General features: G+C 35.8%; 1 protein-coding gene across 1 annotated transcript in view; it reads right to left on the bottom strand.

Annotated features, from left to right (window-relative positions):
* Positions 1-14548, bottom strand: part of PARG (poly (ADP-ribose) glycohydrolase) — a 163850-nt gene that overhangs the window by 34616 nt on the left and 114686 nt on the right. The window contains exons 14-15 of the mRNA XM_012658406.1: positions 3704-3823; positions 1564-1672 (exon numbers count right to left, since the gene is read on the bottom strand). Of these exons, the coding sequence (XP_012513860.1) occupies positions 1564-1672; positions 3704-3823 (229 nt within the window). The remainder of the gene's footprint in view (positions 1-1563; positions 1673-3703; positions 3824-14548) is intronic.

Here is a 14548-nt window from a genome sequence, read left to right as displayed (position 1 = left end):
TGTAATATTTTGGAAAAAAAAAATTAGATTCTCAAATGGATCAGGGTATAAAATAATATATTATCTATTCCATTGTTTGTAAGTGTAGCAAAAGCCTGTCTGGATTATTTGGTTGTTTACACCCAGTCTGCTGTTATTATCAGACATCTTTGTATAGGAACTGGAACACATTTAGCCATGCAAAACCATAAACCTGTTGTCTTAATAAATAATCTTACAACCAAATTCTACTTGTGGGCTTTTCAGCTGGAACTGCCATCTTCCAATAATTTGCCAAAATGAAAACACAAAGGGAAAGAGGAGAGGCACCTGGCGAGTGTCCTCTAGGCCTTTTAGAGAACATGGCGTTGTTCCTTTGGCCACATACATGCAAATCAGCAAGAATGGTGATACTGCAGATATCAAAGGAATGAGTACTGTTCAAAAAGGCATGCCCCACAGATGTCACCATGGCAAAGCTGGAAGAGTCTACAGTGTTACCCAGCATGCTGTTGGCATTGTTGTGATCAAACAAGGGCAAGATTCTTGCCAAGAAAATTAATGTGCACACTGAGCATATTAAACACTGTAAAAGTCGAGATAGCCTCCTGAAATGCGGAAGAAAAATGATTATAAAAAGAAGGAAGCCAAAGAGAAAGGTACCTGGATTAACTGAAGTGCCAGCCTGCTCCACCCAGAGAAGCACACTTTCTGAGAACCATTGGAAAGGAGCCTGGGCTCCTGGAACCTATTCCCTTTGAATTCATGGCATAATAGGTGTAAAAAAAAAAAAAACAAAAAAAAAAACCTCTGTACTATTTAAAAAAAACCAAACCCTACTCATGGGAGTCAAACAATGGTTTCCAGAATTGGGTGAGTCTTCTTGTGAGAATAATTTGAAGAACTAAAGAAAATCTCAGCTATTTTGGTAAGGCACAAAATCTAGAAAACAAAATCAGTACTCTATTGTACAATAGAGTTTATTTATTATGGTTACCAGTAGTGAAAATTTGAACAATAGGTATGGTTCGTTTTTGTATTTCTGTACTACAATAAAAAAGAAAAAAATGATTATAGTAGACAGCACTAGGTATCACAGAAAAGCATAGATTTCATCTTAAATATGTTAAATTACACCAAATCAATAAACAATTAGCATGAAACTTACCTAAAATAGGACAATAATTAACTGACTTTTTTGGTTTATCTGTTTAAATCCTGACAGCAAACCTTGTAGAGAAAATGTCACTGGGCAGGTCTGAAAAAAAATTTTCAGGGCTCATTCATTTCTATACGGTTTTATAATGATAATGTTCCAAAGCAGCTAAAAGTACTTGATGAGATAAATGCATGTGTGGGGTTTAATATCAAGCAACAGTCTATCCGGCAACCTCGGCTGCTAATCAAACAATTACGAAATGGAAAGTACATCTTGTACAAGCTGACAGAGCCATTAAATCAGGACAGCTGTGGGCAGACATACTGACACTGCGAGAATTACCAGAAAGCATTAATTTCAGCATTAATAAAATGGCAGTAAATAGATGACAGCTGCCAGATGAACTAGGAAATAAGGTTACCGGCCTTGTTAAGCTCCCGTCTCATTTTCTCAGGCACAAACTGATCAAGGTGGCGTCTGAAGTGAAGTGCATCAATGGCAACAATCTCAGTGCAGCGCCGCTGCCAGTCGTCCCTGGGACAGGACAGAAAGAGAGGAACAGGTAAAGTCACTCAAAACCCTCACAGGGGTCAGGATGCCAAGACTTTGGCAGTGTTAAAATATCAAAACCAAAGAAACAAACCAGTGCCTGCAGGTCTAAGCAAAACAGGAAGAGAGAAAATACTCTTCTATTTTCAGATTCTAAGGCATATATATTGTGCACTGTCAGGCATTAAACAGTAAAATGAAAACTTACCAAGAGAGAAGAGAATGATATATTGTTAGTAGATATATCATTTACAGTGAGTCTCAGAGGTGAAAGGATATGGAAGCAAACAGAAGAAATTGAGTTCTTTGTTTTCCTCTAATACTAAAGACTTGGCATTTGTACCTTGACAAGAGCTCATTCCTACTTTGCTGTGAGAGATCTGCTTTAAATCACTGGGGTTGTAACGTCACCATATATTGTCTAGGAAATAATCCCAATAAGTCAAGTGTCACAAAAAATGTGAAATAATTCAGTATAGCATTCTACCTCCTATGCTCAACTGTCGTCTATGAGAGACTCTTTTTAAAAAGACAAAGACATCAAAGTAGACAATAACATGTTGTCTGTGGAAATAGAAGAACTAATTGAGATGATAATTTTGAAAATGGGTAAAATTCCAAATATTTCATCTCTTTCTAAACTTGCATATATTGCTATGCCAAGCAACTTTTCACACTGCAGAATAACAACAGAAACCTTCATGCTAGTTTGCAAATAATTATCAGGATAGATAGATAGATAGATAATTGTTTGTTGCAACTACATTTTTTTTTTTTTTTTGAGACAGAGTCTTGCTCTGTTGCCCAGACTAGAGTGCCACGGCGTCATCCTAGCTCACAGCAACCTCAAACTCTTGGGCTCAAGCGATCCTCCTGCCTCAGCCTCCCGAGTAGCTGGGACTACAGGCATGTGCCACCATGCCCGGCTAATATTTTCTATATATATTTTTAGTTGTCCAGATAATTTCTTTCTATTTTTAGTAGAGATGGGGTCTCGCTTTTGCTCAGGCTGGTCTCAAACTCCTGACCTTGAGTGATCCTCCCACCTTGGCCTCCCAGAGTGCTAGGATTACAGGCGTGAGCCACCGTGCCCAGCCGCAACCACATATTTTAAACAAAATAAGGAGAAAGAAATCAGAGGCTGGACTTGAGACATTACAAAGAATAATAAGTTTGTGGCACAGATATGACTACATGGGCAAGAGCTGATTCTTTTTGCCACAGTGGCATTCTCATTAAAAAACAAACAAAACAAAACGGAACAAAACACCCCACATGCTTTCACGTAGCATTTCTGCAAAAATTTACTTCTGGTGAACTACACGATTTAGTGGGGAAGCAAGAATGTCAAAGTATAAAAACATATTTCAAGAAGAAACAGGAGACAGCCGCAGCAAAGTACACAGCAGGGCCTGTCATCGACTGCTCTGCCGCATTAGACCCACTGTCCCACATAGGTTTCCCTCATCTAACTCATTTCACAGAAAAATTAAGGATAACTAAATAAGCTGGTCCAGGACTTTAAGCTCTAACTATTAACAGAACCTATTCTAAATAAGTTTTCCCCCCCATTTAAAATGTACTAGTTAATGGGTTAGGTGTATTACATTATTAATTATTTTAAGTTGTGGTAAAAAACATACAACACAAAAGTAGTCATTTAAACCATTTTTACATGTACAATTCAGTGACTACATTCACGATGCTGTTATTCTAAATAAGTTTGAACTTGGAAGTTGACCTCCACTGCTTTGCTTTAAAATTGGCAGCTTATGTAGGTAAAGAACTGTAGAGAACTATGCCCCTCTTGTCTTTGCTTTAGACTTTTGGTTTTTATCTTCTCTCTTCCTCCTTTTGGTATATGGAGATGGTAATACTGTTTTAACTGTCAATGAACCTGTAATACTGAACTTAAAAGACAGCTCAATTGCAGAAATAAGAGTAGAAGGGATACACAGTATATTAAGATCAAGCTCACATTCCTTTGCTTTTAGCCACGCGATTCTAAAGACTCACCTTTCACTCCCATCTTCATGGCTCCGGGCCCAGCGATATGTCTCAGCATAGCCCGTGTATTCACTGTACTGTTCAGTACCTGAAACACATAATCTGTTACTATTAACTTCATACTCAATGGTAAAAACATTCCACCTAAGATCAACAATAAGGCAAGGATTACCGGCCTCATCACTTCTGTTCAGCACTGTACTAAAGGTCCCCCCAGCCAGTACAATAAGAAAAGAAAGAAAGGCATAAAGAGTATAAAAAAAAATAATTAAAATTGTCCTTATTTGCAAATGTTAGGATTGTTTATATAGCAAATCCTAACAAATCAATGAAAGAAAGAAAGAGCGAAGAAAAAAAAGAAATAGCTCATAAATTTAGGAAGATCAAAGGTATGTCAGTATATTAGCAAACAATAGGAAAATAAAACTTTTAAAAAATCCATTACTCATAATGTCAAAAAACATAAAATACCTAGGAGTAAAAACAGACATAGAAGACATCACTGAGAAAAAGTAAAAACTTAAATAAATGGAGAGATACTATGCTCTTGGGATAGAAGACTCAATATTGTTACAATGTTAATTTTTGAAATACAGATTCACATCAATCTTAATGATAATCCCAGCAGGCTTTTAAAAATTAGTAATTAAGGTTATTTTAAAGTTTATATGCAAATGCAAAAAACCTAGAATAGACAAAAAATTTTTGAAAAAAGAAGAAAATTGAAAGACTCAACTACCTGAGTTAAACGCTTGCTTGGTCTTAACCTAAGGAAAAACCAAGAGCTGAATGGAACTAGAATCTGTAAGTAAATCCACACTCTACAGTCAACTGATTTTTAACAATGGTGCTACAACAATCCATCAGGGAAAGAATAGTCTTTCCAACAAATATTGCTGGAATAAGTAGATATTCATAGGAAAAAAAAACCCATAAACCTCAAGTGCTACCTCACACTACAAATAAAAGTAATTTTGAGATGAACACAGACATAAACCTAAAACTATTAAGATTTCTGGAAAAAACATAGAATAGTTTTATGACATTGGTGGTAGGTAAAAGTTTCTTAGATGAGATAAAGAAGCAGTAACCATAAAATTTATGAAACAAAAACAAAAACTAGAATGAATCAAAATCAAATATTTCTGGTCATTAAAACACTTTTAGGAAAATGCTTAGGCAAAACTGTAGGAAAAATATTAGCAGAACATGTATCTGACAAAGGACACGTATTCAGAATATTTGAAGAACTCCTATAAGTCAATAATAAAAAAAAAATAACCCAATTTAGAAAAATGAGAAGATTTGAACATAAACTTCACATGGGAAGATACACGATTGCCTAACAACTACATGAAATACTTACTGCTCAACTTGATTAGTCACCAGAGAAATGCAAATTAAAACAACAGTGAGATACCACTCTATATCCAAAAGAATGGCTAAAATCAAAAAGACTGACAACACTAAATGTTGGTGAGGACGTAGAATAAGTAGAAATCTCATATATTGCTGGTAGAACATAAAATGGTACAAAAATTTTTGAAGAGTTTAGTAATTTCTTATAAAATTAAACATATATCCCACCTTTTGACCTAGAAATTCCACTCCTAGGTATTTACCCAAAAGAAATTGAAAATGTATGCCCACAAAACTGTACAAAAGAATGTTCATAGCAGATTTATTCATAATAGCCATAATAGAGTTCAACCAGAGAAACAGAACCAGTAGGAAATACATATGAAGAGGTTCATGGCAAGGAACTGGCATGCACAATTATGGGAACTGACTAGGCAGGTCCAAAGAGCAGGCTAGAACTCTCAGGCATGGGCTGAAGCTGCTGTCCACAGAATGAATTTCTTCTTGAGGGATGTCTCAGCTCTGCTCTTAACGCCTTTCAACCAACTGAATCAGACCCACCCAGAAAATTGCTTATTTAATGCAATTAAATTAACTTAGCTTAATGTGATTAAATTAACCCCCTTATTTAAGGTTGGCTGATTGTGGACCTTGATCACATCTACCAAACACTTGCACAGCAACACCTAGATTAGTGCTTGAAGAGTAAGTGGGGGCCACAGCCTAGCCAAGCTGACATATAAAAACACCACCACAAGCCTAAAAGTGGAAACAATCCGAATGTCTATCAATAAGAAATTGGCCAGCCTGAGCAAGAGTGAGACCCCGTCTCTACTAAAAATAGAAAAATTAGCTGGGTGTGGTGGCACGTGCCTGCAGTACCAGGTAGGATGACGTCATGGCACTCTAGCCCAGGTGATAGAGCGAGATTCTGTCTCAAAAAAAAAAAAAAAAAAAAAAAAAAAAGAAAAGAAATTGGCAAAACATGTGGCATGATCACACAAAGGAATACTACTTAGTAATACAAAGGACAGAACCACTGATATGCTCAAAAACATAGATGGACCTCATATTATGCTGAGCACAAGAAGCAAGATACAGAAGACTACATACTATATATATTTACATGAAATTCTAAAAGAAGACAAAACCAATTTATAATAAAAAAATAAAAATTGTTGTTTCTGGGGCTGAGGTGGGAAGTGACCATAAAAGGGCTCAAGGAAATGTTCTGAGGTATGGACAAGTTATTTTACGACTTGACAGAGGTGTAGGATACAAAAGCATATCTATTTGCCAGAACTGACCACATTATACATTCAACATTGTATACTTCAGTGTGTACAAATTTTATTTCAGAAAAAGAAAAGAGCTGTAAACAAATAGTGAACCCCACTTAACAGGTGTGCTGTTTGCAGTGACAGGGTTTAGCAGTTCTGAAACCACCTTTTGTATATTCTAGGCTTCAGCAAATGAGAAAATAAATTAAGAAGATACCAGGAGCCCCATTTTTCACTGTTGGGAAAGAGATTTCCAAATATAGAAAGGAGGAAGACTACAATATACACTGTGATATTGGATGAGAATGGGAAGCATCAGTATGAAGTCATAGCTGTGTGTGTGAAATATATGTATGTCCTAGTTCAAATTTTGGTTTCTAAAAACTACTCTAACTAAAATCCAGGACTCCTTGGACAAATGGTTGGTTTCAGAGCTGGGGCAGGGAATATACAAGATGAGACTAGAACATTTTTCTGAGCTAAAAAAGAAGGAAACACTCAAAGAAGGAAGTGCATTAAAGAATGTTGGGCACACGTCAAAGGCACACAATAGCTAAACTGAAGGAGCCCCACTGATCAAATCTGGGACAATTTAGCATCAGATGACAGTAATGGGTTATAACCCATTGAATAAAATAAGAATCCATGTATCTATACAAATATTAATAAATAAGTATACACAAATGAGGAAGAAGGGAAAATCCTTCCTTACAGTAGAATGCCAACTACTAAATGTAGAAGGAATGATGGGAGTTAAAAAAAAATTATCAACGGCTGGTAAAATTAGTAAGTGAAAGTTTGATGAGGACAGGATATTCACAGTTTCAAAGTATATAAACACATAACTACAGGTTAATTACAAAATGAAAAAGAATAATCTGCCAGTGGAGAAACCTGGTGGACCCCACCTTAACCAAGTCATTACACCTATATCATAAATATTGGGAGAAATCATTATCACTTGTCTCCTCAAAAGATATTCTAAGAAAAACACAATATCACTTCAGTGGAATTCCTACCAAAATGAATAAACTGAATCTAATTAGGGAGAAACATTAGGCAAACCCCAAATGAGGGAGATTCTATTAATACAAAATAAGTGGCCTACAGACTTTAAAAAAACCAAGGTGAAAAAATACAAGGAAAGACTAAGAAAGTATTCCAGTTTAAAAAACACATGACAACTAATTGCAAGGTATGAGCCTACATTGGTTGAAGATTTGGGGGAAAAAAGCTACAAAGGACATAATTGAGATAATTGACAAAATTAGAATATAGACTAGGGCTTAGCTAACAGTATTGTATCAATGTTAAATTTCCTGACTTTGATAACTGTGCTGTGCTCAGGTAAGAGAACGTCCTAACTCTTAGGAAATGTACATTGAAATATTTAGGGGTACAAGGGCACAATGTCTCCAATACACTCAAACAGTTCAGAAAAATAAAATTGAGAAAGAGTGATGAAGCAAATGGGACAAAAATGTAAACAGGTGAATCTGGGCAAAAAGTATATGGAAATTCTATGTATTATTCTTGCCACTTTTTCTGTAAGTCTGAAATTCCATATATATAAAAACATATATGTAATATAAAAGCCATGAAAAATACTCTATTTTTATATATGATTAAAATTTTCCATAATAAAAAGTTAAAAGATTTAAACTCAATACTAGAGTTTATAGTCTATTCTTTAGCACACTGCTTCTTAAAAATAATTTTTTTGAAATTTGAATACTCACTATATATTAGATATTATTTTTAATTTTTAATTTTTTTTATTTCAGCATATTACAGGGGTACAAATGTTTAGGTTACATACATTGCCTTTGCCCCACCCGAGTGAGAGCTTCAAGCGTGTCCATCCTCCAACAGATGACATTATTGAATTGTTAATTTTCCTAGGTAGATAATTATTTTGTGGTTTTATAAGAGATTGTCCTGTTCTTTTTTCTTTTCTTTTTAATTTAATTTAATTTTTAATTATTATGGGTACATAAAAGTTGTGTATCTTTATAGGGTAATTAAAATAATTTAAATTTATACTTCAATTCCTATACATTTATCTAGAATTTTGGGCAAGATCTTCGGCTACAAATCAAGAAAATCAATTGTATTTCCACACAGTAGCAATGAATGATCAGAAACTGAAATTTTTTAAAGAAATCATTTATAATAGCACAAAAATTATGAAATACTTAGAGATAAACCTGACAAAAATGTGGAAGAGGCATACAGTGAAAACTATATTAGTGAAAAAAATTAAAGACCTAAATAAACAGAGAGATACATCTTACTTATGTGTCAAAGACTAAATATTGTTAAGATGTTAATTGACCCCCGATAGATCTATAAATTCAAAACAGTCTATATTAAAATTCGAGAAAGCTTTTTTGTAAATATTGAAAAACTGATTATAAAATTAACCAAAACAATTATGAAAAACAAAGTTAGAGGACTCACACTACCTGATATTAAGAATTATTAAAACGCTACAGTAATCAAAACAGAAAGAATAAAAACAAAGTAGACTTAAAAAGTTTAAAACTTCTGTTCTTCAAAAGTCACTGTAAAAGAATGAAAATATATGCTAAAATGTCTGATAAAGGACTTATTATATCCAAAATATATAAATCACTTTTAAAACTCAATAATAAGAAAAACCAACCAAATTAAAACATGGACAAAATATGGTTTCATGGGTATAGCCATATGTTAAAACTTAACCTAATTGTATACTTTATATAAACAGTTTAACATATATTAATTATATCTCAATAAAGCTATTTTTAAAAATGTAATCTAACTCCCTTACTAGATCATCAGCTCCTCAAGGGCAGGGACCATAAATTATTAATATTTGTTTCTCCATTAGCATCTTGTAATGCAACAATATAAGCTGAGTAAGCACTTGCCAAATAAAGATAATAATGAGCAAAACGCATTTAATTGAGATTACAATAATGAGTCCAGAAATAGTCTGAAGGCACTACATAATTGACACATACAAAAAATTCACACCCACAGAGACAACATGGCATGGTAAAAAGAGCATCACATTGCAATCAGGAGACATGAGCAACCCAAAATCAATCTTTACTAGCCAGGTGACCTTAGATAAGCAAACCTCACTACACTTCATTTCATCATCAACAAATTCAGGGTTGTTAATAACTCTTGTTTACCTCATAGAATTTCTTGGAAAACTAAGTAAGACAAGTAAAAAATCTTTCGAAACCATGAAGCAGTCAGTATTGGTGCTTAACTTAGTAAGGGGGTACAGAAACCAAAGATATATGACTATTTATACGAGGGTTAAAAGTGACCTGTCTACTGGCCTGATCGGAACCAAGACAGCCAGGAACACTCTTCCTGTTTTCTGTTTCCAGCCTAACAGTAGAAAGCCTCGTTTTTCCTGTTCATGAGAGACAAACAAATTGCCAACTCTGATCACTTAACTATAAAAACAAATACCTGTTCTGTCTTTTGCAAAGAAAGTGGTTGAAAAATATAAAATATCATGTTTTTTATTTCAAGTTAGGATCATTTCAGTCTTCTTTCTTGAGATGATTAAGGATAGATTTAGTTCCTTCAGGTATGGGAAATCAAAAATGCAAATACAAATGCTTTTGTTTTAAACAAATTAAATCTTGGGTTTTCTAAGTAGACACTTTTTAAAACTATGCTACTGTTGCCTTTGAAAAATGAATAGCTTTAACTTATTTAAAATTGAAATTTATTAATTAACTATGATGGAAATGCAAAGGTAAACAGTGACAGAAGACTGACCTTTGTGATAGCTCTCTCTAGGGATGGCCTATAAGACTTCACGGTCAAAGACAGACCTCTACTTAAGGAAGAAACTAGAAGGAGCCCGTTAAAATCGTATCAACAGTTCATGACCACTTTATGAGTTTTTAGATATAGTAGAGTAAGAAACATTCTTAGTTTCTCTTACTAGGAATGAAAGTTTGTAATGAACATGGGAAAAACTATTTGGAGATTAAAAAATTTCTACTTACCAGTGGACCCTTGGCAAGAGGTTTATATGAAAGCCATCTATCTAACTTTCATTAGCATCACTCATACAGTGGTGATTATGCAGTAGTTAGAACACTCTTGCTTTTAATTCTCACGATTAATAAAAATTTAGAAAAGATAAGCACAAACAAGAAAATGTTTGATTTCCAAACATTTTAGGAAAACTCCAACTGAATTTGGATCTTTCCCAATAAGCTGGTGTCATTTAGCAACTGGGCTGTTTTTGTAGTGATAAGCACCTCAGGCATCGTAACTCTGTAAGTTGACCCCAGTGCTATAAGCAATGTTGTCTACTTGTAGTCATTCCTATTAATACCAGTTCTGTTGACACTCAGAAAAGATATAAGGACTTGCAATGCCTGGGACGATCTGAGTCACTAGAGGGCAGGTTTTATGTTAAATACACTAATACTCTGCTCCATGTCTAGGCATCTGCTTTATGTGGTCACCAAACAGAAACAACAAAACAACCCCTGTAGAGCCACTTAACTCCCTGTGGTACTGAAGTTACTTTTGCTGGATGTTGTAGACCAGCAGTCCCCAATCTTTTTGGCACCAGGGACTGGTTTCATGGAAGACAATTTTTCCATGGGTGGGTGGGGGGTGGAGCTCAGATGGTGATGCAAGTGGTGGTGTGGCTGCAGAGCTCTGTGGCCTGGTCCCTAACAGACCACGGACTGCTACCAGTCTGGCCTGGGGGTTGGGGACTGCAATTGTAGAAGAACAAATGAGAGAAGGGAAAAAAGAAAAGAAAAGAGAAGACTGGAGTTTTAATTCTTTTCCTCTATTCATACTTACTGAAAGGTTTTTAACTCATGGCTGCCCCAGGCAGGATCACAGTAAATAGAGGGATAGCATTGTCTGGATAAAAGTATTTGCCTGTTTGCATGACCTGTTTCATATTCATTTAAAAGTCTGATACCAACCAGATGTCCCACGATGATGATAAATTTAATTTATTTCCAATTTCTCAAACTCTTCTACAGATTTAGGCAGCACAGTCACAGCCATTAGCTCACTGAGCCTGGGTGCATCATTGAAGGAATGGAATTGATCAGGCAGATAGATTGCAGTGCATGGTTAAGAGTCTCCTAAGAAGGGAGATGGCAGAAATCCAGACATCAAATAGATGATGAAATGGCCATTTCCATTAAGGGAACATCACATCACAGATATTAATTAGGAGGCACTGTAATAAAGTTAAGTGGATGTGGGAAAAAATGCTGAGTTAAAAGTCACCCCAAATGTCCTTAGCCTGAGGTAATTATAGATCTAAAAGTGAGTCAGGGATCTGCAATTTTCCATTCATTTTACAATGGCTGCAGGTAAGTTAGAGAACTGATGTAATTTCAGAGTAATCCTTTTTTAGATTGGGAACACACTATTTTAAAAAAAGAAAATGTCCTAATGTTTTCCTTTTAACATTCCTACTTTATTCCCAAGGGAAATGACATCTTTTATTTACAGCAACATTAATGACAGATGACAAGGTACTTACTACTTTTAAGAGAAATGAAGCAAATGAAATAAATCATCTTTAAGTTTTAATGCCAGTATTTTGCCAAATTTTTTATTTCAAGGATGTATATTCATCTTTAAAATTGATGGGATATTTTAAGTGGGATATTTTAAGATGGGATATTATAAGTCTTCAGTTCAAATCTAGCATAACTGCTAAATATTAAAAATCTTTTATTTTTATTTTTTTTTTTAATTTCTTTTTTTAGGGTATTAGTGCTCTTTTTTTTTTATTTCAGCATATTATGGGGGTACAAATGACTAGGTTATGTATGATGCCCTTGCCCTCCCTCCCCCCGAAGTCCGAGCTTCAAGTGTGTCCATTCCCCCGGAGGTGCGCATTGCACTCATTGTTTCTGCCTATGCCCGTCCCCTCCTCCCCCCTCCCCCCTAAAGTATTATTCGATATACCCAAATGATGGGGACAGTCACATTCCAAACCTTCAGAGCTCCCAAATACAGTACAAGATCAATATTCAAAGCATTTAGTTGCCTAACAATAGATTTATGTCAGGTTATTTTAATTTTTTGCTCTATAATTCCTTGCACTCTCACCCTCCCCCACCTGCATCTTTCCTATACATCAGCAGTTCCCAACCTTTTGGCACCAAGAACTGATTTCATGGAAGACAATTCTGCAGATGGGGGATGGGCAAGATGGTTTGGGATGACTCAAGTGCTTTACATTTATTGTGCAGTCAGACCTCTCTGCTAATGATAACCTACCTGTATTTGCAACTACTCCCCAAGCTTTAGCATCACTGCCTCAGCTCCAGCTCAGATTATCAGGCATTAAATTCACACAAGGAGCATGTAACCTAGATCCCTTGCCTATGCAGTTTACAGTAGAGTTCGTACTTCTATGAGAATCTAATGCCACCACCTCTAATCTGACAGGAGGCGGAGCTTATCTAGTGATACCAGCAACGGGGAGCAGCTGTAAATACAGATAAAGCTCTGCTTGCTCACCCTCCACTCACCTCCTGCTCCTGCTGTGTGGGCCTGTTCCTAACAGGCCACCAGCTGGTACCAGACTGGTACCAGTTCACAGCCCAGGGGCTGGTGACCACAGCTATACATGATAACCAACAAACGCAGATTGATGACCAATACGTGAATTGAGGAAATTTTGAGAACTAAAGAGGTTTATCTTTACATTTTAGTATAATTTGGATCATGATCTCAGAATTCTGGGTGAAATACTCAGTCACTTCGAATAGCTGACTGAGGCTGTATCTAAGAAGAAATTTGTTTGCTGAGGTTCCAATCTTAATTTCTTACATAAACTCAGACAATTAACAATTTTTAGTTTTTTTTACCTTATCAAAACAGCAGAATCACAGGGATAAGAATTAATATAGGACATCTAAATGATATGGAATAACTCACTGAAAGCCCCTTTACCAATGGGTGCTTACAAAAGATAAGGAGACATCAGCAAAAATGGTGGAGTAAAAACCGCTAAAAATTCTCTTTTCCATAAAAGCTTTGAAAACAATGTGAGAATCACAGTAAGAATGAATTATGGAAACTAACTAAAGGCTTGCAGCAATCTAGGGAGTATTTATTCAAGGAAAACCAGCTGAATCTTTGTAAAAACAAAAAAACTTTGTGGTGTTTTCATTTACCCTATTCCCACCCCACTCTCCCAAGCTCCACCACAACCTTAAAAACCAGTCTTCCATAATCACGGTGAAAATTAGCAGCCTGGTAGCCACCAGAGAGGCAGAAGAAGGCTGAAGCTCTTTTAAAGCCTCATTCTTAGAGAACTGTCAATATTTGACCTGTCTGGTAGTACCCAGGAAAACCTCACTGAGAAGGCTGTCTTTACCTTATTGGACTTGGAGCTTGCCCAATCTGAAAAGACTAATCCTTACAAGTGTTTGATGAAAACAATTACAGGAAATTATTTAACACTGAGGCTGCCTGAAGTGGTGGCTAACAGCTGGGGCAAGCAACAGGCTAATCAAAAAGCTTCAAAGGAAAAGCTGAGGAATGAGATGTACATAAAGGGCTTTGAAAAGTTCTAACATATTCTTAGGAATCTAGAAGGCCACATGCATGCCCACAGCTATGCAAATGCTTGGGAAAAATCTGAGAAGGCCCTCAGCTCTCCCCTTTCCCTGACCTTGAGGCTCTATGTAAGCAGGAAGTAAAGGCTAAGGCAGAGTCATCGAGTGCCTGGTAGCATGTTGAAGGTGAGCCCCAACATGAACATAGAGCCCTTCAGCAAAGACGGAGAGATTTAGTTCAAGGCATTTAAGGAAATCTCTTCAAACATTAGCAGACCACTAACCTAAATGAGCAGAAACTTCACCAGCCACACATGAGAAAGAACATTGACTTTACAAAATTAGTTTAGAAAAGTCATTAAACAAGTAAGAAACAGCAACAACAATGAGCTCTGATGAAAAGGGAAAATCTGATTTCCAGGATAACCACATTATAGTATTTAAAATGTCCGGTTTTTAACAAAAAATTAAGAGACACAGATAGAAACTGAAAAAGTATGACCTACACCCCGCAAAAAAAAAAGGAATCAATAGTAACTGCCCTGAGGAGCCCAGATATTGGACTTATTAGACAAAGACTTTACATCAGCTATTTTAAATATGTTCAAACAACTAAAGAAAACTATGTCTAAAGAACTAAAGGAAAG

This window comes from Propithecus coquereli, unplaced genomic scaffold, assembly GCF_000956105.1.
Source record: "Propithecus coquereli isolate 6110/MARCELLA unplaced genomic scaffold, Pcoq_1.0 Scaffold585, whole genome shotgun sequence".
Taxonomy (NCBI): domain Eukaryota; kingdom Metazoa; phylum Chordata; class Mammalia; order Primates; family Indriidae; genus Propithecus; species Propithecus coquereli.
This window is presented reverse-complemented; position numbering and strand designations above follow the sequence as displayed.